This window comes from Ceratotherium simum, chromosome 4, assembly GCF_057802395.1.
Source record: "Ceratotherium simum simum isolate JZ-2026a chromosome 4, ASM5780239v1, whole genome shotgun sequence".
Lineage (NCBI taxonomy): Eukaryota > Metazoa > Chordata > Mammalia > Perissodactyla > Rhinocerotidae > Ceratotherium > Ceratotherium simum.
Window position 1 is genome coordinate 61796562 of NC_141903.1, and position 26265 is coordinate 61822826.

At 33.6% G+C, this 26265-nt stretch overlaps 1 protein-coding gene across 2 annotated transcripts in view; it reads left to right on the top strand.

The window, feature by feature from the left end:
* PJA2 (praja ring finger ubiquitin ligase 2) overlaps window positions 1-26265 on the top strand; it is a 69878-nt gene that overhangs the window by 12002 nt on the left and 31611 nt on the right. For both annotated transcript variants that reach the window (XM_004420324.3, XM_087429937.1), the window contains 4 exons: window positions 832-949; window positions 2284-2484; window positions 3948-4998; window positions 14156-14341. In XM_004420324.3, coding sequence (XP_004420381.1) covers window positions 919-949; window positions 2284-2484; window positions 3948-4998; window positions 14156-14341 — 1469 coding nt within the window. In that variant the 5' untranslated portion in view covers window positions 832-918. The remainder of the gene's footprint in view (window positions 1-831; window positions 950-2283; window positions 2485-3947; window positions 4999-14155; window positions 14342-26265) is intronic.

The following is a 26265-nucleotide window of genomic DNA, read 5'->3' on the forward strand; positions in this document are numbered from 1 at the left end:
TAATGTGCATTAACATATAGCCGTCCATGGCTGAACGATAACATATACAATTAAATTCATTTGCAGAACTGTCATCTTCTGATACATGTGAGTTGGTGGTAGGCAATTAGCAATAGCTCAAGTGTTTAAGTAAATAAGGTGTTTAAATAAAAAATAAGCCCCTTACCAAACTTTAAAAAAAACACAGTTTGCAGCTTTTGAAATAGTAAATAAACGGATTAATTTCACAATAGAAGATCTTTTTATATATGTTATATGGTAAATTTTAGTTTTTCTAGTTTAGAATAGGTTCTTATTTGGGCTTAAAAGTATCTGAATGATCAATTGACTATTGTAAAGAATAAGTATATCGTTATTTACACACATTGGTTATTAATTGTCGTAAACCATTATACATTTTTTAAATGAAGTCTGTATTCTTAGGGTTAGCTTCTTTTAACAATGCCAGGGCTAAAGGAACTATAGCTTGGTGGAGAAGCAAAGATAGCATAGTGTAGTCGACTCCCAAAAGAGTTTGCTCATGTACCCCAGTCAGCACTTCTCCCAATATATTTGCTTATTTACTTATAAATTGTATGTGTATTGTTATTTTCAATCTTAAGGATGATACATACTTCGACAAGGTTTTTCAAAGAAGAGATGTAAATCTGCTTTCAAAAGCCGTCTTGATCGTTTTGAGAGTTTTTGATTGACTTGTCAGATCAGACTGTATTTTTCTCCATTATTATAGGGCTAACAAAGAATTTCACTAAGAGGAGAAGTATTAGTTTTGTCATTTTTATTTTGTGCTTCTATTATCAATATTTTGTTTAATCCATGGTTCCTTTGTAGGAATTTTCTGCAGCTTATCAACTGTGTGAGTAAAAGCTAAATCACATTCATAATTCCGCTGAACCAGGCACACGAAAACTGCCGTATATGTCACAGTATACTGAAAAAGAGCCAGCAGGTAAGCAAGGTGTCTTTCAATTGCTCTATATTGACGACTTCATATTTTTCCCTCCAGATACCTTGAATACCATACATGACATGTGATCATGGTCTTAGTTAAGGCCAGTTTCAATCCATATATTGACTATTTGTAAAGCTTAATTTCTAATTTTTGATATGAAAATAAGTATAAATAGAAATTCTTATATTTTCTTTGCATACTCCCTTTTCTTCCCTTGTACTTTCCACTTCGGAGCCCATTCCTTTGGAGGATTTGTTAAGGGCACTAGTTCTGGAATCATACTGTTGGATTATTGGACAAGTTAAATTACTTAAATACTGAATTTTACCCTTAAATTTTTGATCTTTAAAGTAAAATACAGTATCCACCTGATAAGATTCTTGAGGGAATTAAGTAACATAATGTAACACTTGGTATTGTATGTTATAAATACATGTTTGGTTTTCTTGCATACCTGGAAGCAATTATATTTCTTATTTTAATGCAATAAAACAAAAATATGTATCTGTTCAGTTTATTAACTATTCCATATACTGTGAGAAAATATTTTGTTTAGTTCCTGTATAGTATATGTAAAGTCTAATTGACTAAGCAAACTTATACTTAATATGTATATAAAATAATGTCCTATGTAGTAAAAGATGCTACTGTGTACTACCGAATATCCCTCAGTCATCAGAACTTAGTATTCAAGTTTTTCAAATGTTGAGGGCTTTTCTTACCATTCTATACCATTGGTAGTGTTTGACTTGGTTCATCACTATTTTCTTTTGGAGAATTTTATCAGACCCTAATGTTTGGGATATATTTTATTGTGGTTCAGTTGGTTCTTGATTCTAGTACAGATACCATTTTAAGAAGTTACTTGTTACTTTTGACAGGAATGTATTCACTCTTAATGTAATTGAAACCGTCATGTCATGTGCTGGTAATTGACTCAACAAATATGTATTGAGCACTTACATGTAAGGTACTTTACTGAGATAATTTGGAGGATCATTCTCCAATCCTTAATGAGCTTTTGCAGTATAGTAAATTGGCATATGAAATATCTTTTTTGGTAGGTTACATTATAAAAATCTGAAATACTTTAAAGAAACCAAACTTTAAAAGATATTTTTTGGAGTAAAAAGGCCACATACCTCTCATAACATAGTATTTCATGTTTACTTTTCAAATATATCTTATAGCACTAGTAAGGTGCACTTGATGTTCAGTAACATACAATTTAGCAAATAATAGCGTTTATGTTGAAACATTACCCCTGTTCTATTAGTTACCAGAATAAAGGTCAATGCTGTGCATCTTTTATTTTTAACATTGTTTTTCAGCAATGGATCAAGAATCCAGCAAGGCTGCCTGGCCCAAACCAGCAGGAGGATATCAGACAATCACAGGCAGGAGATATGGAAGAAGACACGCGTATGTCAGTTTTAAACCATGTATGACCAGGCATGAAAGAAGCTTAGGTCGGGCTGGTGATGACTATGAAGTGTTGGAACTAGATGATGTTCCAAAGGAAAATTCCTCAGGTATACAACATGGAATTATTTAAGAGCTAATAATAAGCATGTAGGAATTGATCTTATAATATTTGAAATTGTGAGTGGGTTTTATGTATGTATGTGAGTGTAAATGCTGTACATTTCCTAGCAAGAAAATCTATTTTGAAATTTTTATTGAATTTAATGTTAATAGTATATGCATTTAAACATAGAAGAAAATAGAATATGGCCAGTCATTAAAATATAACTACACTGACATGTCAGTCATTACATTGTCACATCCTTCAGCCAGAGGAAATCTTCATCTTTCAATCAAAAAAATTTTTTTTTTAGTGTGAACTGAGTATATTTTTCCCTGTGTATTACGTTTAAATAGCTTTTTGTGGTTGTTTTAATTGTACCTCTGAATAATTTAGCTTGGCTAATTTGAATTTTTTAAATCATTTTATAAAATACAAATGTCAAGTAATGCTTAGTTATTCAATTAAAATTTCTTATTCACTGGTTTGAAAAGGTATTTGCAGTTTTCCATGTACTATAGTTACACGTTTTTGGACAACTTCCTCTTGTCCTGAGCAAACTTCATAATTCTAGATTATTTTTACTGTCATTTGTATACAAGAATCTGAATTATTAGCTAAGATCATTCTGTTAAGGAAGCCTTTTTGTGATATGACAAGACTGCTTTTCAGTTATAATTTATAAATTTTTGTTCCAACAAATCTTGAATGTCTTCATTTTCTATTATATTAGTAATGTAGTGATAAAAGATAGTCATGCTTAAAGTAATTTATAGAATAGATATGATTTTACTCTTGTCTCAAGATTTTGACAAACTATGGTAAAGAGAATCAACATGTTGACTTTTTCATTGTTTTTCATTCATGGCTATAACATACCTAAAGTTAACTGATTATTATAGATGTATTACAGCAATCCATTTTGGGGATAGAAATCTAATATACATCTAGACACTGATGTATAGTTTTATGAATTGACATCAAACACAACAGAGTCTCGTTTCTGTTAGATCTGTAACCTGTTCTTATATCTATCAGAAGTACTTTTGAAGTTTTTTTTTACCTGTATGTAATAAAAGAAGTTAAGTTTGAATTGCACACGCCAACAACTGGGAGGGTAGATTGGTTACCCTGTGACTTCACTTATGCCTCTTATTGTGTAGTCTCTCAGCCTCTCCCTTTAATGTTTTTTATGGGATGTGTTAGGTGTTAGGATTTAGTTGAAAAACCTGCAAAAGATGTACGAGGGAGAGGATATTGAGAGGCTACACAATGGCATAAATGAACTCATAGGGTGATCAGTCTGCCCTCCCAGTTAAGTTAGGGAGCATAGAAGTACCTGTGTGAGAAATTCACTCATATTCTGAAGTAGGTAATAATTGGTATGATTTCTACTTAAATAGTTATTATTAAGTAAAATTTTATTTAAATTAACTCCTCCAAATATGTTTTCTTTTGTTCTCTATGAAGGTTCCAGTCCATTGGATCAAGTTCATTCTTCATTACCCAACAACCCTTTATTTGAAAAAAATGAAACAGAAATTCCCATTTGTGATACAGCATTGAATCAAACCATTGAGAGCAATCCATCCTTTGCTGCAGTACATCGTAGCGAGGAAGGCAGGGAGGCCTTAGGAAGCTGTACGAATCTTCATAATCACTCTGAGGGAGAGTATGCTCCAGGAGCTTGTAATGCTTCAAGTGTACAAAATGGAATTGCATTGGTTCGTACTGACTCTTATGATCCAGATGGCAGACATGGAGAGGATAATGAACATCTTCAGCTTCCTGCAGAAGTTGTAGAAGGTGGTAGATATCAGGAAGCACTGGGAAATACAATATTTGAGTTGGAAAATGGAGAGGTAGAGGCATATACTGGTCTTTCACCACCAGTTCCCTCTTTTAACTGTGAAATAAGAGATGGATTTGAAGAGTTAGACTCAGCACCTTTAGTGAAAAGTTCTGGTGATACTGAGTTTGTCAATCAGAACAATCAGGAATTTCAGAGGTCCTCTTCTGAAGATGAAATTGCTAGAAAGAAACAACAAAATAATCCTAGCCAGGAGAGACAGAGAGAAAATTCAACTGAAGATTCAGCCTGTGCTCCAGGGCATATTTGTAGTGAACAAAATACCAGTGATAGGGACGGCAACCAGGGAAGTTCTCCTGAACAGGTAGTGAGGCCCAAAGTTAGAAAACTGATAAGTTCAAGCCAGGTGGACCAAGAAACAGGTTTTAATAGGCATGAGGCTAAGCAAAGAAGTGTTCAGAGGTGGAGGGAGGCTTTGGAAGTTGAGGAAAACGGCTCAGATGACCTCTTAATAAAATGTGATGACTACGATGGAGAACATGACTGTATGTTCTTGGATCCACCTTACTCAAGGGTTACACAGAGGGAAACAGAAAATAACCAAATAACATCAGAAAGTGGAGCCACAGCAGGAAGACAAGAAGTTGTGGATAACGCCTTTTGGAATGGCTGTGGAGATTATTACCAACTGTATGACAAAGATGAAGATAGGTAAGGTTTCATGCAGTGCTTTGTCAGATTTGTAGTGAGCAAAGTGGTTTATTTCTAGTACCATGATGTTTGATGGATGGGCTCTCTGATGGTCAGGGAATTAGATATTTTGACTTATCAAATATTCTTATTTACGAAGTGCTACCCATACATGCAAACTACTGGTTAGTTTTTCACAAAAACTTTCTTTGAGGCATTTCAGGAATTTACAGAAATTATAAGTTCGGATAATGACTATTAGTTATTACAAAAGGATAGAGATACTAATTATTTCAATTCATGGTATTTCAGTTAATGAGATGCAAGGTAAACATTTATTGTATGCAAAAAAATTCTCTGTTAAGGCAGTCTGGCTTTAAAAAGATCACAGAAAATTTTGATTGATAATACTGTATTAACTTTGCCAATATTTACTAATATCACCTGTTTCTCTATTTATTCTTGCTGCTCTTCCTATCCCTAAGTTTATTTATATCGTTATTTAGCATTTAATTTTCATTAACAACTGCATGTTGTACGTACTATTATTTCCCCCATTTGTAGATGAAGAAACTGATGCACAAGACAGTTAACTAATTTCCTAAGGTCACAAAGCTAGTAAATGGTGGAGCTGGAATTTTGAATATCTACTTATTGCCTAACTCCAGACAACTGTAGTTTACTGTTTTCAAGAGAACATATAACTTTTCTTATCATAAGCTTTCTGATTCCTCTTACAAACTTGGATTCCTTTTTTCCAAACTGTAAGACAACAGAAAAAAGAGAGAAATGGAGAATTTCTTTGTCCAACTGCTGACTTTTCATTACCCCATAGTCCAAACCTTAATGTACCAGTAAGCTAGTTGTAACCCCAACCATGCTCAATTACAGTGCAATTTCAAGATTTTATTAACTTGTAGAAATAATTTTTTTAACTAGAATATACTACAGAGGAAGACATTTATCCTTTTGAATATGAATGTATTTTATTTCATATCATAAAATTAATAAAACATTTGATTTTTCTTTGGATGTATGAATTAAGCTTCGATAATATAGTATAAGTAACTTGTATAAACAATTGGAATATAATTGCTATTGCTATCTTGAAGTTTGTAAACTTCAAGGGTTAGCAGACAATATTTATGTAACCTACTATTTTTTAAGCAAGGGGTAAAGTTAGTTAAGAACTTTTGCCTGACTTATTTTCCTTTTTTTTCAGTTTAGTTCCACAACCTTTTATCCAAAATCCACAAAGTTCTAAAAACCAAAATTGGCAGCAAAACCTGACCTGATGTGTTAGCTTAGTTGATGGCAGATATGGATCTGAACTAAAATGAGGCCTTTTTTCCAAGTATTCATATGTTTTGCTGCAGAAATATGAAAGTGTTTGATTACAGGGTACTGTTTTGGGCCCCACTGGGAATTAAGTAGTATTTCTAAATCTCAGGGAAAAAAGTCTAAATTCCAAAACATATTTAGCCCTAAGATTTTTGGATTGGATTGTGAAACCTCTATTATACCTCTAGGTTACTATTAAAAAAAAAAAACTTAAGAGTCTTAGATAACTTATCTTTCTGAAAGTATAAGGTGGTTGCATTTTTTTTCTCAGTTACATTTTTGCTTTTTTTGAGGAAAATCATTTAATTTGGCTGTGCCCTCTCCATTGTAGACACACTAATCAAGAATAAAACCTCTTCTGTTTGCTTTTTATAGCCAGGCCTAATGTAATCTAATGAAGTTGATGAAATCTTTATGCCTTTTGCCAACCTCAAGAGAAAGGGTATTTTTCTTGGCTCTTGGTTTTTAAATTGATTTTTTTGGTCAATTGTAGAAGTTTTTTCTTTGCTTAGAATGACTCTATACTTTTAATAGTTATAGGGAATTGTCTTAATTATATCTTTTTCCTTAAGTGATATGTCAGTATTCTGAACTTTGATAGATTTTTTACAAATGGAATATACAGATGAGAAAAACACTTATAGTTAATAGAAACTTTTTTTCTTTTGACTTTTTAGTGATATATTGACTTAGAGAATCTGTAGTTGGAGTGTGCTTAAATGATGGAACTAATTTTGGAGCATTCTTTAAGATACATTGAAATGCCAGAAACACTTAGGGTTTTTTTTTTTTAAGACTCTCATCACAGAATAAGTTCTCAAGGATAGTGATTCTACCTAGGATTCCACTTATATTTGCATCTATAAGCCTTAACATATGTTTTAGGACCTCATTTCAAGAGTCTGTAAATTTTAAGAAGTAATTCTATTTCTGTGCTACTGTGTCCGGTTCCTCTACTCTTACTTCCTACAAAGGATCACAGTTGCCAGAATACCTTTTAATATGGTGCCAGATAAAGGTTGAAATTGAATAGCTATACACTCCTTTTAGTTTCTTTCGCCATTTACTCATCTACATGATGTTTTACTGTAATCCTGCTGAGTTCTGATATTAGCAGATTGGAGAAATGGGAAAACACAGTGACTCTACCATAAGTATCTTGAAAAAGTATTTTAATGAATGCATGACCCACTTCTTCCCTGAAAAATTCTAAATGATCACTTAATCACATCTGAAACATTACACTCTACGGGATAAGCATTGCAGCTGGTAGCATTGCTCTGAGCTGTTTGACAGGAAGTGAGCACTACCTTATTAAATTAGAACTGTAAGGGGGATTTTAATAGGCAGCGTATAATTACCAGGCTTGGAATTAAACCAAAAAGCTAAAGTTAACACCCTGTTCTTTTGAAATATACCCTAAGAACTTTAGTAACTGTTTGAGGACAAGACCTTGAGTTTAAAAGAACCATTCAGCCATGCCAGCACATTTTAACCTTGGGCCTAACTGTTGTGAAGAGAGGCATGCCATCTTCTGACCATTTCTTATGGCACTTAAGATTTCTTTCAGAGTTTTTGTGTCCCTGGGCCTTAACCTTGCTTAAAAGGTAAAACTTACCTAAGATAAAACTGTCGGGACAACTTTTTTTGTTGTTGGTGACGTTGGGAAAATAAAAGGTATATTAGCCATTTAGTTGATTTCAATTTGATATATTCAAAAAGGATTTATTGAAATCCTCTTAAGTGTCCTGCTTTGTTCTGAGTTTTCTGTAAATGCAAATAATAATGATCCTCGTTCCCCTAGTGTTCACCAGCCTTATGAGGAAGACAAAATAGATAATTATCATGAGGCTAAATTCAGGTCCTTTCCTCTTCTACGTATTAGCTGAGAGCCATGAGGAAAGAGCTCCTCTGATCTCCCTGTAGCCTAATAAATAAAACATCTATGAGCAGCCGAAACAGAGATCTTAAAGCACATGCGCTAACATTTTAGCTAACCTTTTTATCTTGTTTCCAAGTTCATAGATGTTTAGAAGGAGTAAATTAGGGGTAAATAGCTTTGTTCCTTGGGCATGCTAGGGAGTTACAGATTACAATATTCTGATATTAAGGGAAAAGACCGGAAAGAGCAACCATCTGGGCCTTATTTACTAAATTAAGCATCCTTATAGATTTGAACAACTTCCATTCGTGTACTGTATTACAGCATAGTTCAGTATTAATAGTGGTGAAATGTCCCAGACTGCTTAGATTATGTTCTGTATACTATCTTTGCAAATGCAGAGAATTATATGATATGTTTTAACATAATTTCCATCCAGAGTATTTTCAATAAAATTCGAAAAGTGTTTTTGCTCTTCAGCTAGTCAGATAACAAGATCATCTAAAATTTCACTTTTCCCTAGGCTCCTATGTAGTTGAGGTTTATGGATGTGATAAATGCCATGGAAGATAAACAAACCAGTTCCTTGGGGATTCAAGGGAATAAGAGGTTGCTTTTGGCTAGTTTTACTTCTGTATCTTATTTCTACCTAGGATTTGTACATAAATTATTTTATTTGGCTAGAAATAACATATAATTTCATTCTGTATGTGAAAAAAGCTTTTTTGGTTCACAATTGAATGTGTAAAAAGTGTAACATTGGAGTAAGTTATGATTGTATGCTTTTGAATATAGCTCCAAATGCTAATGGGAGATAATACTAATGAAAGAGCATATGAAAATCAAAGTGGTACTTAATTTAATTTTTACTTTGAGAAATTTAAAATGTTGAACTCATGTGCTTTTATAATCCAGAACAAATGGGTCCTCACTATTCCATGGTCATTTTGTGTCCTATTTCTTCTGTTGCTTACTCTCCTTGAAAAGTTATTTTTAAATCTTTCTCTTTTTGCTTTTAGTTCCATACAGTCTTGTCACTCTTAGTAGATAACTTTGTCTCTGCTTTCCTGGAGATACTGACATAGTTAAATGTGAACTTTCTTGTTTTCCTCTTCTCTATATTAGAATATGTTAGTATCTATTCCTATTTTTAATTTCTTCTTCAATGAAGAGAGATAACTTTTCTCATTCTGTGCCTACAGTCGTATCTGACACCTTACTTATTTATTATCCATACTCCTAAGTTGCTTCCCTCTACCTCTCACTCTGATTTTTCTAAATCCTGGGGAAAATCTTCCCTTGGTGTGCCTCCCTCTGTTAACTACTTGCCTGTTCATGTTTTCTCTTCCACTGCTGAATTTTCAGAATAAATGTTCCACACCCACTGCTTCTATTCCTTCACTTTCCACTCTTCTTAAACGCTTTGAAATCTAACTCCCAGTATTATTTCTGTATTCTCTAATGTTAACAGTGACCTCCTGATTTCTACAGCCAATTGACTTTTCTCAGTACCATTTTCTTTGACTTCAGTGCTACTATTGAGCTGTTTGTTCACCCTTTCCTTCTCCACAGTTTCTTTTCCATTGACCTATGTTGGGTTCTTCTTTGCTTCATCTTCTGTGGACACCAGGGTCCTGCAAACTTTTTTTTAAAAGGGTGACCAGATAGTAAATATTTTAGGCTTTGTGGACCAAAAAGCAAAATGGAGGATATTATGGAGGTACTTGTATAACCATTTAAAAATACAAAAAAACATTTTAGCTTCCAGGCTGTTAAAAAATGGACAGGTGATCAGATTTGGCTCATGGGCCAGGACATAATTTGCTGACCTCTGGTATAAACAGAGACTAAGATGATTGGGTGACCAGGAGGTTGATATTGCCATTTAGTAAGACAAACCAGAGGATGTAGAGAAGACTTTGGTAGAGAAGAGAGGAAAATGATGTGCTGGTAGGAAATCCAGTTGAAATGTCCAAGCAGACAGCTTATATAATGAAATAACTACCACCTTTATTTAGTGTTTACTGTTTTCCAAAACAGGTTAAACATTTCCAAAAATTGTGTTAAACATTTTAAACAGTATTCATTTAAACATCACTGTAGACTTGAAAAGTAAATGTTAATAGCTCATTTTACAGATGAGGAAAAGTGAGCTCAAGGAAGTTAATTGCCCAGGCTTGCATCACTAGTAGGTGTCGAGCCAGGATCCTAACCCAAATCTGTCTGACCTTAAAACTGGCTCTTACCAATCTGGCATTCTGCCGCCAGGGGTGAAAAGGAGGCTGTCATAGATGGAAGTCTCACCTGATGTTAAATACAATACTTTTGTTTCTTTAGAAAGTAATTGCCTATGGTAGATTTTTTGTTTTCACAGTAAAAATCTTAATCATAGTTCCATAGTTTCCTCTAACTAGCCGTCTGAGCCAGTTTGCACTTTTAGAGCTACAAATTAGTAGTAGACATTGTTTAAAATTTGTCATAGATAATAATGTTCAGAATGAAATATTAATAGGAAATTGTCCGTATGTTACTTTCTATCACTTAAATCACAAATGTGTATTAATATCTGGAACATACTTTAAAGAGGGTTAACTGTTCACCCTTTTCAAGTAAGCTAACATCACTAGAAGTTCTCTATTTCAAGTTATGCGATTGCATAGTCTTAGTTAACTTCTAAGAGGTTACAAGTACTATTATGAGTATTCAGACTAATCTCCTTGGATGCTTTTCTGGTAATTATTAAAGAAACTGTGATTTTGCACTTATGAAAAATACCTTTAAATGCGATGTTAAAGAAACAGCTGCGCCATAGTGAGTTGGACTGAATAAACAAGAAGTCTAGTCCAGGAATTCATTGAAAAACAAAAGAAGCAGTTTTATAGGAGAGGGTCTGGAAGGAATGATCTGGTCCTGAAGGCACAAAAAGGTGAAATGATTGTGAAAACCTTCTTGATGGTGAGAGGACTGGTTGTGATGGAAGTTCACAGTTCGGGGACAGTATATGGAATAGAGCATTCATGTAAGGGATGAGTTGGATGTAAGAATGTACTAGTAACTGGTATTAGATTGTAGTAAATCATAAATGTTATTCAAAGTTTAAACTTTTTTTTTATAGGCCAGTATTTTCCAAAGTGGCTGAAATACATTAAGTGGTACACAGACAAGTGTTTTCGATTTTTGTCATTTGTGTTTATTTTAATGGGAATCAAAAAAATATAGTTAGCACATCAAATTTGGAATTTTATGGATATTGCTTAGGAGATAAGTAAATGTATTTGAGTGAAAAAAATATGTTAAAAAAAGATTTGCTAACAGTTGTTGATTGCTTATTATTTACAAGGTACTGTTAGAATGTTTTGTATGTATTAACTGATTTACTCCTCATGAATTCAATGAGCTGTTAGATGCTATTATTATATTCACCTGATATGTGAGGCAAAAAAAGCACAGAGAGGTTAAGTAACTTTTTCATTGCTAATGAGTGGTGGATTCACATTCAGGCAAGCTGACTCCAGAACCTGTGTTCTCAACTACGGTACCTTAGGACACAGTGTTAATGTACAACTGTAGCAAAAATTGTGAGGGCAGTAGGCAAATGGCTTAAGTTTGTGAAATACTGCTTTAGGAAAAAGAACTGTTGAAGGTTGTTGGAGTAATATTATAAATGTACTATTTGATATAAATTGAAGTGATAGTGATAGTCAAAATGCATTTTTTAAATGAGTTGAAGGAGTGAGATTAAATTTATGGACACCAATTAATAATTGACTGTCTAGGTCTAGGTTTGGAGAAAAGCGCTTGAACCAGGGTTTTTTAGGAGAAATGGTGATAAAGGAGCTAGGATATGTGAGCCATTATACAGAAAGAATGGAAAGTAAGAAGGGACTTAAACATGGGGAGTTTGTGAAGAGTCAAAGATACGTGGTTTCCTGCTTGAGAACAGGGTACTACCATTAGCAGATAGAAAATCAAGAAAGAAACTTATCTGGCAGATGAATTTTGTTATAAAAATATGACTTTTGAAAAGGAGAATGAAAATCTAAAAGTGTTTTGTGGGCAGTTAGTGATTATGAAAGCTTAGTGTGGTGGTCAGGGCTGAAGATATATATTTAAAAGTTATCTACTTAGAGGTGAGGATTATGTATAAAGAGTAATAATGATACAAGCCAGGGGTCTGTAAACTTTTTCTTTAAGGATAGTAAATATTTTAGTTTTGCTGACTAAAAGGCAAAGTCAAATATAAACATGTAAAAAAACCATTTTTAGCTTGCAGACCGTAAAAAACAGGCAGTTGGGCCAGATTTGGCTGAAAGGCTGTAGTTTACTAATCCTTGACATAGGTTTCTTAAATATATTGACTATTGATTATAGACATTCTTTTTATATTGGAATTTGGAAATATTCGATCCGTTTTATTAATTCAGAAAAGGTCAGAAGTTTTATGTGTTATCTTTCTGGGCAGGATCATTCTCTGAGTGAAATACTTAAAAAAATGGGGTTTTCTTTTAAGTAAATATGTTAAAAATTACCTCAAATTAATATAGAAAACTTACCCTAATTGTTAAAGACACATCAAAATTGGAGTTGGTAATTTAGCCTTGAATTTGAGAAGCTTCATAATCAAGGAAACTTAATTCAATAAGCTCCTTTAAAACTATTTTCTGTGTTAGATTTGACACTGATACAAGTCTAGAAATGATTTACTTGATCTTAGATTATTCTTTGGATCACAGAAGATTTTACAGACTACAAGCAACTTGGGCTCATGCCCGTCTGAAGGAACACCTTCTATTTGCTACACCAGGGCTATCTTGCATTCCTTTTCCAGGACGTTTGTGCCGTTATCCATCATTTACTGAAAATTGGAAGTTGATTTTATTTATTTTCTTTTTCTAACTCCTCAGAACTCAGATTAGTGCTGCTTTTTTTAATAGCATCTTGATCTCTTGGATTCATCTGCCTGTAGAAGGAGGAACTAACTAGTCTAGATATTAATAATATATCATAATCATAAAGAAAAGATAATTTCCTACCAATTACCACTTCCTTTCAAAAACATAAACTGAAGTTTGTTATTTTTTGGTTTCTCAAAAGTCATTGCACACAGAGAAATCTTTAAGGGGATTCTTGACCAGATAGTTGATATGGTTGGAAGAGGCATTTAAGATTTATTTTCAGCATTGATAAGTAATATTTTAGCCTTTGGTAGTCTAAGGTGACTAGTGCTTTAAGAGTAGTTAAATGTAATCGAATTAACTCAAGTTAAATATAACCAAAAGTAATTTTCTGAGGTTCTTTATTAACCCTTTTACCATACCTTTTGGTTCCTTATCTAATTATTCTCTTGAATTGAAATTTATTTTATGTTCACAGTCCTACCAGAGGACTTCAGTAAAGATTTGTCAGTGCTGCTTTTTATGAATTTGAGTCTCTGTCCATTTTAAGGTCTTTATGAAAAAGGAAGGAAAAAAATAGTTTAAGCTTTTAAAACATGGTAATAGTAGAAAATTATTCCTAGAGGATATGTCATCAGTTGTCAATATGTAATTACAAAGTTGTTTTAGTCAGATCAGGTGAGTAATAAATCTATTATTATTTATTCCAGATAGTATTTAATTTATGATTACCAAATTATATTTAAAGTTTTATTTAGAAACATGTCTGAAATATGAAGAACCTATACCTAAGCACTGTGGAATTATTTACTTTAGTGAAGAAAATAATAAATTGATAATCCTTAATTTGCTATATGCTATATTCATTTGAAAAAGTTACCTTCTGCTGAATATATTTATTTCTGTATTTATTTTTAAAGTATTTTAAAAATTGAATTGACACCTGATGCAACATGTGGGGTGTCAGTTGTCCACTCTGTAGCGCGATGCCTGGTTAACACTCCACATAATAAATGCACATGTAATGATGGTTTATTTTAATTCTCTTCTAAATTTGCAGTTCAGAGTGCAGTGATGGAGAATGGTCTGCTTCTTTGCCTCATCGATTTTCTGGTACAGAAAAAGATCAGTCCTCGAGTGATGAAAGCTGGGAGACTCTGCCAGGAAAAGATGAGAATGAACCTGAACTACAAAGTGATAGCAGTGGTCCTGAAGAAGAAAACCAAGAATTGTCTCTTCAGGAAGGGTATGTTAACAGATTTATTATTTTTATGCGTATTGTGCAAGTATGGTATGTATTGCATTTAAATGTTGGGTATGCTGTTAATTGCATTTACAAGCCCTATGTAGGACCAGTAGCTCCTACTGATTTTTTCGTTATGCTTTTGATATTATTTTACAAAGAACAATTAAATTGAAAATGCTGGCAATTTCAGTATCTTCTATTGAGATACAGTATATGTTTCCACTTTGCTTTATTAAAGAAAACTTGGGCATTTAAAAGATGATTTTGGTTGAGTTAGGTATGAGTGAATTACTGCCATTGCTATGCAGTGGAGATAATGGCAAGGGAGAAGGGGCAGCCCCAAGAGGGAAATCGGTGATTGATTCACAGAAATGGAGGCAGTTGCAAAAGCTGAAGTTTTAATATTCCTATCTAATTGCCTTGGATGATATCTCCAGAAATCAGTGATTAATGGTAAACATCTTTATCTTTTCCTAACTTTAATGGGAATGCTCTAGTACAGGGATTGTCAAACTTATGCTGTAAAGAGCCAGATAGTAAATATTTTCGGCTGTGTGTGCCATTCTATTGCAGCTACTCAACTCTACTGTTATAGTGTAAAAGTAGCCATAGGCAATATGAAAAAGAATGAGTGTAGCTGTCTTTCAACAAAATTTTATTTATAAACAGATTGTGGGCCGTAGTTTACCAACCCTTGCCCTAGTATTTCTAGAATGATTCTAGCTTTTAGGTTGATTTCATATACACACACACACACAGTTTGTTTTTAAATCACACTAAGGAAATATCCCCCTGTTATTACTTTATAGGTTTCTAGCAAGAATGTTGAATTTTATTAAAGTCTTGTTAGCATCAATGGAAACGATCATAATGATTTTTCACTTTTGACCTAATGATCATGAGGAATTATTCTGTTACTAGATTTCCTAACATTCAGATACCCTTGCTTCTTGAAATAAACCCAACATGATCACATAGTCATGGTTTATTGTTGTCTTAATGAGCTGCTAGATTCTGTTTGCTAATGTTTTAGATAAGATTTTTATATTGAGACCCATAGTGTGAATTGTTTCTAGTTTTTTGTCTCGATAACAGTTTGATACTTGCTTTGCTACAAGAATGTGTATGCTTTCTTTTTCATTTTGTATCCTTTGGTATTTAAATAGCTTATTTATTCCTTTAAATAACTTATTTATTCCTTTAAAGCTTGCTTACATAGCTTATTGCTTAAATAGCTTATTTATTCCTTTAAAAGTTGTGTTTACTTTTGAAACCTTTTACACTTGAGAGTAAAAGAGAGTATCTCTTTGAATTTTCATTTTTTTCCTATGATAAGGTTGGTTCTAATCTCATGGGATCTATTTTGGTAAATCTGTTTTCTTAGGAAAAAAATCTTCTGGCTTGGACTAACATTAAAATTTGTACTTCTCAAAGGTGTAAATTTCCAGCTTGAGAGTAATTCTGTAAGAAAATCCGGGGACAAAATATATTAGAAAACCTGTAAAGAAAGAAATTTTCAAACATAATTGATTTTGACAGTAGTAAATTGAGGTGGTGTTTTTTTCTCTTCCTAATTTTATGTTCAGTTGTCTTATTAAATATTTCGTATGTAATTTGAAATAATAATTATTAATTCATTCAACAAATATATTGAGTGTTTAATATGTGCCAGACGTTGTGCTGGATCCTGGGATTATATCAGTGAACAAGACAAATAAGATTCCCTCGTGAAGCCAACATTGTGGTGGGAGAGGCCAATAATAAACAGGATACAAACATGATAAATTACAAGCTGTGATGATTATTGTGAAGGAAATAAAACACTAAGTGGTAAACACTAACTGATAGAGGCCTACATTAGTTAGGGTGGTCAGGGAGGACAACTCTTAGGAATTGACTTTTGAGCTGGATCTAAATGATGAGAATTAGCAGTTGAGGAAGAGCTTTCTAGGCAAAAGGAAAGGCAAGAGCAGAAGTATTAAAAAGGAAAGGGCTTGCATATCTGAAGGTAATGAAGCAAATGAGTGGAAAGAAGGGTGATATGAGATGAAGTGGGTAAGAACTGGACTATGCAGGACATAGAGCATCTGGAATTTATCCAGAGAGCAGTCAGATTTTAAGTGGAAAATTAACTGATTTGACACACGTTTTTAAAAGAACGTTCTAACTGCTTTGTGCAGATTGAATTGGAAAGGGACTAAAAAAAGGTGGGTAATGGGTTAGGTTGTTGTACTACGAGATGGTAGTGAGGATTAAAAAAGGTAAACAGGTTTGAAAATATTTTCAAATTATAAAGAATAGGATGGATTGGGTGTGAGTTGAGGAATAATGAGGAATGAGTTATGACTGGGTTTTTTGGTTTGAGCATTGAATAGATATTAATGTCATTGAGATAGAGAAGTCTAGGGAGAGGACTGGGAAGTAGGAACTCCTTTTGGAAGTTTTAAGTGCCAGTTAGACAGACATGCAGCATAGATGGCAAGTAGGCACTTGGATATTTAACTTTCAAGTTTAAGAGAAATGTCCCAGATTGTACTTAGATATAGAGATTTGTGAGTCTAAACAGAAACACATTTGGAAGTCATCAGCTACTTGCATGGATATTCTACAATAATAAAACAGTAATTTGTTAAAAAACATAAAAGTGTGGGTGAGGGGGACAGAACTAAAACACTGGACAGCAATAGTATTTAAGTTGGCGGGGGAAGATCAGAGTTGAAGTGTATTGTTTGTTTGGGAGAGGGTTGAAAGGTAACTTTTGACATAGGTTAATTTGTATGGTAAAATTTCAAGAATCACCACTATGAGAATAAATATAGTCTATATGTACTGAAACCTGTAGAGGAGGAAAAAGGAATTAACACGTGGAAAAAGAACATTTAAAGTCAATCCAAATAAAAGTAAAGAAAGGAAGAAAAAGGCATCAAAAAGGAAAAAGAAAAATGAAAAAAGTAGGTTAGGAACAGTCCTGTAATAAATACAAATTGCCTAATATCTGCTTGTACAAGACAAAGCTTCAAATCAATTGGGTTTTTTTTGAGAGTTAAATCCTGTTTACAAAAGACACACTTAAAGCATAAGTATACAGAAAGATTGAAAGTAAAAGGATAGAAAATGGTATTTCAGGCAAATACTAACTAAAAGAAGATGGAATAGTTATATTAACGTTAGCAAAGTAGAACTTAAAAAAGCATCATTGGGGAGAGTGAGGGTCACTACAGGTAAGTCCAATTACCAAGAAAATGTAGCAGTTTTAAACTTGAATGCACCTAATAAATTAGACTCAAAATATATAAATGAACATTTAAGCAAACTAGAGAGTATTGACTAATTTGTTGTCATATTGGGAAATTTTTAAATACCTTTCTCAATTACTAATAATTCATAGATATAAAAAGATTTGTCTATCTTTAGCAGATTTGAACAACTCATTTAAGTATGGTTTAAAGAAGACTGTATCCTGTAGGATACACAAACACACAAAAACTGAACATGTACTAGGCTACAAAGCACAGATTAACACATTACAAAGAATCAATATCCTGCAGACTGGATTGTCTGACCACAATGCAGTTAACTTTAGAAATAAATAAAAATATAAATTAAAAAAACCCGTTAATTTTAAATTATTCATCCTTCTAAATAATCAGTAGGACAAAGAAGAAATCATAATAGAAATTTAAAATGCTCATAACTGAACAATAATGAAAATACCACCAGTCAAAATTTGTGGGATACAATGAAATTGGTATTTAAAGGGAAATTTATCTTTATAGATACTTATGTTAGAAAAGAAGAAGAAGAGCTGAAAATGGAGGAGCTACGCATTTAACTTAAAATAGAAAAAGGAATATTAGAATAAGCAAAGAAAATGAGGAGGTAAGAATTAGAGTTAGGAAGATAAAGCAAAAATCGATGAATTAGAATACAGTTAAAATAGAGAGGATCAAAGAAATCAGAAGTTGATACTTTGAAAAGATTAAGAAAATCAGACAATCCATTTGGATAGTAAACAAGAAAATAAAGACAAGACACAAATAAATAATACTGAAGTACAGAAATGGTTACAGCTACAAATACAATAAAGATTGGATGGACTAAATAGAGTACTATAAACTTTGTACTGGTAAATTTGAAAACTTAGAAGAAATTGACAAATTCCTAGAAAAATAGAATTTATCAAAACACACTCAAGAATAGGAAACCTGAATACTACTATAACTATTACAGATATGTAATCAATGGTTTAAAATCTTCCCATGGAGAAAACAATTGATCTAGATGGTTTTAGAGCTGAATTCTCTTAAGCTAAACTTTTAAGGATCATATCACTTCATTCTTTGAGAGAATAGAAAAAGAACTATTTCTCCAAGTCATTCTAATAAGACCAGTATAACCCTAATACCAAAAGAGTATGTGAAGAAAATTATAAGCCTATTTCATCCATTAAAATACATGTTAAAATCTTAAACAGAATTATTGGAAATCTGAATTTGTGGTTTTTTTTTTTTTTAAAGATAAAACTCAATTACCAATCTGAGTTTATTCCAGAAATGCCAAGGTAGTTTAACGAGGAATACCTGTATATGTCATTCACTACATTAGCAGAATACTGGAGAAAATTCATATGATAGATTGTATAGATGCAGAAAAATGTCAGTTAGTAATATTCAACATCTCATCGTGATAGAAACTCAGAAACTAGGATTAGAACAGAATTTCCTTGACTTGATAGAAAGTATCTACAAAAAAAAAAAAAGTAGAAATCATTTTCAATAAGGAAGAATTAAAAAATTCCCCTCCTTAAAATCGGGAGCAAGACAAGTGTGCCCACCAGCACCATTTCTATAGCCATTGTGGCAGAGGTTTTAGTCAGCATGGCATGGTGGGAAAACATTAAAAGGCAAAAAGATATAAAAAGAAGAGGAACTGAAAAGGAAAGAAACAAACTAGAAGAATACATTTATAGAATATAAAGTCTTAATGTGCAGAATGTATAAGGAACTTCTAGAAATCAGTAAGAAAACCTGACAATCTAATGCAAAACATTGAGCAGATAATTCACTGAAGAGGAAATGTTAATGGGGAATAAAAATATCAAAAGATGCTTAGAGCAGAAAGATCACAAGGAGGTATCATGTTTTACCCACCCGATAGATTAGCAAAAATTAGGAAATTTGACAATGTCAGGTGTTGTGGAGGATATGAATCAGTTCTTACACAGTGCTTGTTGAGGTATGAAATACATCAGATTCATTAAAATTATGTATTAACATTTGCACAGTAGACTACCCAGCTATTCCACTTTTAGCTATAAACGCTGGAGAAACTTTCCCGTATGGCCCAGAAGTTGTGTACAAGAATGTTCATTGAAGTACTTTTCATGAAGGCTATAAAACTGGATAGTACTCAAATATTAATAGAGAAAAATTAGTGGTGTATTCATACGTGGAGTATTATATAGCACTGGGAGTGAATGAGCCACAGTTACATGCAAAAACATGAATGAATCTTAGAGATACAATGCTGAGTGAAAACAACCATTCCTGGAAAAATAATGTGTGTGATATCTATTTCACAGAGCTTAAAAACAAGCTGAAATAAGTATCTTGTTTTAAGTATACAGAAATAGTGAGAAGTTCTTTCAAAAAGCAATGGAATGGCAGCAGCAGCATCAAGAAAATACTTTTCTCTGGGGGGTAAGGGCAAGGGAGTAGGATAGGTGTAGAGCACAATATGTATGCTAGTCCGTGGTAATATTCTGGTTCTTGGTTTGGGTGGTGGGTTTATGGATGTTTAGTATAATATGCTTTGTAATTTAAATTACAAAGATTGCATATATTTTGTATTTGGGAAAAAAAGGAGTTAAAAAACAGATAAAAGTGAGAAAGTGGAGACAGTTACTGTACCTATTTCTTTATGAAAGGAAAGGGACCACAGGTAGATGTTTGGCCTAGAAACATGTTGTCCTTACATCCCATAAACTAGAAACATTATTATTTGCTTATAGAATGTTCTACAAGAGAGTAACTGACTAATGATAGGAAAGATAAAGTGAAGTCCTTGAAAATATGAGAAGGGTTGGGATCCAGATCTCAAGGAGAGGGCTTTTAGGAGCAGAGACTCTTCCGTTGTAACTAGTGGAAAGGTAGTATGTTGGTACAAGTTAGGTGAGTCTGTAGATTCGCTGGTGGAGGAAAAGATGAGTCTGATGACTTCAGTATTCTCGTTGTTACTGGATGTTGAGAGTTGGAGAGGATAGGAAGGTTGTGAAATTTAAAGAAAGAAGAAAAGGTGGGAAATAGGCTTTCAGAGAGCTGGACAGCAAACTTAATAGGTATACACTGAATAATTGCTAGATGGTAGCATTTGAGATTTATGTTTTTGAATTTAAAGTTAAATTAGTAACATCACACTTGTATATTTTCCTTTAGGCTTTTCCAGCTGTTCTGGCTACTTTACAAACATTTTATGTAAATACTCTTAAAAATTTTTAATAAAAATTTAACAAATATTTTGCCTTTCCTATTTATTTACCTTTCCTATTAATTTCCTATTAATTTAGATAAATAAATCTAAATTTACTAGAATAAAGAAACAGTTCTTCAAATTAAGTTCTGGGATTCTATCTTTGTGATTGGATGACATGGAACAGGGTGCCCTTGATTTTGTAAGCTGTAATTCCCCTTTAGGTTGTTTTGACTCTTAATTAAAATTTCAGTTCCTTTCCTTTGTACTTCACCTGCAAGATAGGGATTTGAAATCTTAAAAATTTGCTATACAATTAGAATTATTAAAAATGAGCCTATATTGGGCCTGCCCAGTGGCGCAAGCGGTTAAGAGCATGCGCTCCACTTTGGCAGCCTGGGGTTCACAGGTTTGGATCCCGGGTGCGCACCGACGCACCGCATGTGGCACCATGCTGTGGCAGCATCCCATATAAAATAGAGGAAGATGAGCACGGATGTTACCTCAGGGCCAGTCTTCCTTGGCAAAAAAGAGGAGGATTGGTATCGGGTGTTAGCTCAGGGCTGATCTTCCTCACCGAAAAAAAAAAGATGCTATACCTAAATCTTAGCAACTACTTAAATGTGTCGAGTTTAAAATGAAAACTAGTAAGTTAAATACCAATTAGGAATGTTTAGTACATTCTCCAGGATTCTATAATGTAAATTTCTTGTAATGTAGCTAGATTATTTTATGGAAGCTTCAGCCCTTTAAAATGTTGGGATTAACCCAAAGATTTAAAGTTCTGTGCTGCAAATAAAAGATACTTGAATTGCTGATTTATTAGCTAAATGAAGCCACTCAGATTTGTAAAATCAGAGTACTGTAGTTGGTGGTTTCAGGGGTTTAGTTTGATTTATCTGCCTTTCGTTTGCTTCCTTTCTCAGAAAATACTATGATGCATGATTATATGATAGCATATTTTAAAACCTTTTAATGAAAATTTCTTTAAAATACTCAGTATCAGTTTATTAATATATTTTGATAATTTTAATATTGCTATTCACATAATGTCATTAAATTTAGTTTCTGTTATTGAGAAATAGGGATCTTTAATCATAAAGCATAAATCATAAAGACACCAACAGTCTATTTATCTGAAGCTTTGAGGTAACAGTGTAGCCTGAAGTCAAGAGAATAGATGATGCTGGTGGTCTTCTAGGATTTTGACTGGGCGTAGGTTGTGAGGGTAAATGATGGGGCATTTTCAGCTTCCTGTCATGGTGGCAGCATTCATTTCCTCCAAGCTGTGCTGAAAATGCTCAGAAGGACAAGTTGGCAGTTTTCCTTGCCACTTGAAATACCTGTGACTTTGGTGGTGGTGGTGGTAGGTACAGGCTTCCACATCTTCCATCTACTGGATTGCATTTTTTAGAATTGGCCATTTGGAGACATGATTAGATAATGTCTGTCTCATAAATTATAATGGCATTTTGTTGATTTTTTTGTTTTGTTTATTGCAATGACATTGGTTTATAACATTGTGTAAATTTCAGGTGTACATCATTATACTTCTATTTCTGCATAGATTACATTACATTCACCACCCAAATACTAATTACAACCCATCACCACACACGTGCCGAATTATCCCTTTCGCCCTCCTCCCTCCCCCCTTCCCCTCTGGTAACCACCAATCCAATCTCTGTCTCTATGTGTTTGTTTGTTGTTGTTATTATCTACTACTTAATGAGGGAGATCATATGGTATTTGACCTTCTCCCTCTGACTTATTTCACTTTGAATAATACCCTCAATGGCCATCCATGTTGTCACAAATGGCTGGATTTCATCGGTTCTTATGGCTGAGTAGTATTCCATTGAGTATGTATACCACGTCTTCTTTATCCATTCATCCCTTGATGGGCACTTAGGTTGCTTCCAAGTCTTGTCTATTGTGAATAATGCTGCAATGAACACAGGGGTGCATGTATCTTTATGCATTGGTGTTTTCAAGTTCTTTGGATAAATACCCAGCAGTGGGATAGTTGCATCATATGGTAGTTCTATCCTTAATTTTTTGAGGAATCTCCGTACTGTTTTCCATAGTGGCTGCACCAGTTTGCTCTCCCACCAGCAGTGTATGAGAGTTCCCTTCTGTCCACATCCTCTCCAACACATGTTGTTTCCTGTCTTGTTAATTATAGCCATTCTGACGGGCGTGAGGTAATATCTCAGTGTAGTTTTGATTTTCATTTCCCTGATAGTTAATGATGTTGAACATCTTTTCATTTGTCTGTTGGCCATCTGCATATCTTCTTTGGAGAAATGTCTGTTCAGGTCTTTTGCCCATTTTTTAATTGGGTTGGTAGTATTTTTGTTGTTGAGATGCGTGAGTTCTTTATTTTGGAGATTAAGCCCTTATCAGATGTATGGCTTGCAAATGTCTTCTCCCAGTTGTTAGGTTGTCTTTTCGTTTTGTTGATGGTTTCCTTTGCTGTGCAGAAGCTTTTTAGTTTGATGTAGTCCCATTTGTTTATTTTTGCTATTGTTTCTCTTGCCCAGTCAGACATGGTGCTTGAAAATATGTTGCTAAGACCGATGGTGAAGAGCGTACTGCCTATGTTTTCTTCTAGAAGTTTCATAGTTTCAGGTCTTACATTGAAGTCTTTAATCCATTTTGACTTAATTTTTGTGTATGGTGTAAGGTAAAGGTCTACTTTCATTTTTTTGCATGTGGCTATCCAGTTTTCCCAACACCATTTGTTGAAGAGACTTTCTTTTCTCCATTCTATGTTCTTGCCTCCTTTGTCGAAGATCAGCTGTCCATAGATGTGTGGGTTTATTTCTGGGCTTTCGATTCTATTCCATTGATCTGTGTGTCTGTTTTTGTGCCAGTACCATGCTGTTTTGGTTACTATAGCTTTGTAGTATATTTTGAAATCAGGGAGTGTGATACCTCCACCTTTGTTCTTTTTCCTCAGGATTCCTTTGGCTATTCGGGGTCTTTTGTTGTTCCATATAAATTTTAGGATTCTTTGTTCTGTTTCTGTGAAAAATGTTGTTGGAACTTTGATAGGGATTGCATTGAATCTATAGATTGCTTTAGGAAGTGTGGACATCTTAACTATGTTAATTCTTCCAATCCAAGAGCACGGAATATCTTTCCATTTCTTTGTGTCTTCTTCAGTTTCTTTCAGCAATGTTTTATAGTTTTCAGTGTACAGATCTTTCACCTCTTTGGTTAAATTTATTCCTAGGTATTTTATTCTTTTTGTTGCAACTGTAAATGGGATTGTATTCTTAATTTCTCTTTCTGCTACTTCGTTGTTAGTGTATAGAAATGCAACTGATTTTTGTATGTTGATTTTGTATCCTGCTACTTTACCATATTCGTTTATTACTTCTAAAAGTTTTTTGGTGGATTCTGTAGGGTTTTCTATATACAAAATCATGTTATCTGCAAATAGTGACAGTTTCACTTCTTCCTTTCCAATTTGGATCTCTTGTATTTCTTTTTCTTGCCTGATTGCTCTGGCTAGGACTTCCAGTACTATGTTAAATAGGAGTGGTGACAGTGGGCATCCTTGTCTGGTTCCTGGTCTTAGAGGGATAGGTTTCAGTTTTTCACCATTGAGGATGATATTAGCTGTGGGTTTGTCATATATGGCCTTTATTATGTTGAGGTACTTTCCTTCTGTACCAATTTTATTGTTTTTATCATAAATGGATGCTGTATCTTGTCAAATGCTTTCTCTGCATCTATTGAGATGATCGTGTGATTTTTATTCTTCATTTTATTAATGTGGTGTATTTTGTTGATTGATTTGCAAATGTTGAACCATCCCTGCATACCTGGAATAAATCCCACTTGCTCATGGTGTATAATCTTTTTAATGTATTGTTGTATGGGATTTGCTAGTATTTTGTTGAGGATTTTTGCATCGATGTTCATCAGTGATATTGGCCTGTAATTTTCTTTTTTTGTGTTGTCCTTGTCTGGTTTTGGTATCAGGGTAATGTTGGCTTTGTAGAATGAGTTAGGGAGCTTCCCCCCCTCTTCACTTTTTTGAAAGAGTTTGAGAAGGATAGGTATTAAGTCTTCTTTGAATGTTTGGTAGAATTTACCAGGGAAGCCATCTGGTCCTGGACTTTTATTCTTGGGGAGATTTTTGATTATTGTTTCAATCTCCTTACTGGTGATTGGTCTATTCAAATTCTCTATTTCTTCTTGATCCAGTTTTGGAAGGTTGTATGACTCTAAGAATTTATCCATTTCTTCCAGATTGTCGAATTTGTTGGCATATAGCTTTTCATAGTATTCTCTTATAATCTTTCGTATTTCTGAGGTGTCTTTTGTAATTTCTCCTCTTTCATTTCTGATTTTACTTATTTGTGCCTTCTCTCTTTTTTTCTTGGTGATTCTAGCTAAAGGTTTGTCAATTTTGTTGATCTTTTCAAAGAACCAGCTCTTGGTTTTATAATTTTTTCTATTTTTTTTTAGTCTCTATTTCATTTATTTGTGCTCTGATTTTTATTATTTCCCTTCTTCTACTGATTTTGGGCTTTGTTTGTTCTTCTTTTTCCAGTTCCTTTAGGTGCATTGTTAGACTGTTTATTTGAAATTTTTCTTGTTTGTTGAGATAGGCCTGTATCGCTATAAACTTCCCTCTTAGAACCGCTTTTGCTGTATCCCATAAATTCTGGCATGTCGTATTTTCATTTTCATTTGTCTCCAGGTATTTTTTGATTTCTCCTTTGATTTCTTCATTGACCCAATCGTTGTTCAGTAGCATTTTGTTTAATCTCCACGTATTTGTGGCTTTTCTGATTTTCTTCCTATAGTTGATTTCCAGTTTCATACCATTGTGGTCAGAAAGGATGCTTGGTATTATTTCAGTCTTCTTAAATTTATGGAGACTTGTTTTGTGGCCTAATATGTCATCAATCCTGGAGAATGTTCCATATGCATTTGAAAAGAACGTGTATTCTTCGGTTTTTGGATGGAATGCTCTGGATATATGTACTAGGTCCATCTGTTCTAGTGTGTCGTTTAAGGCCAATGTTTCCTTATTGATCTTCTGTTTGGATGATCTATCCGTTGGTGTAAGTGGAGTGTTAAAGTCACTACTATTATTGTGTTACTGTCTATTTCTGTTTTTATGTCTGTTAATAATTGCTTTATATATTTAGGTGCCCCTACATTGGGTGCGTAGATATTTACAAGTGTTATATCCTCTTGTTGGATTGTCCCCTTGATCATTATGTAATGCCCTTCTTTGTCTCTTTTTGCAGTTTTTGTTTTAAAGTCCATTTTGTCTGATATGAGTACTGCTACCCCAGCTTTCTTTTCATTGCCATTTGCATGGAGTGTCTTTTTCCATCCCTTCACTTTCAGTTTGTGAGTGTCTTTAGGTCTGAAGTGTGTCTCTTGTATGCAGCATATATATGGGTCTTGTTGTTTTATCCAATCAGCCA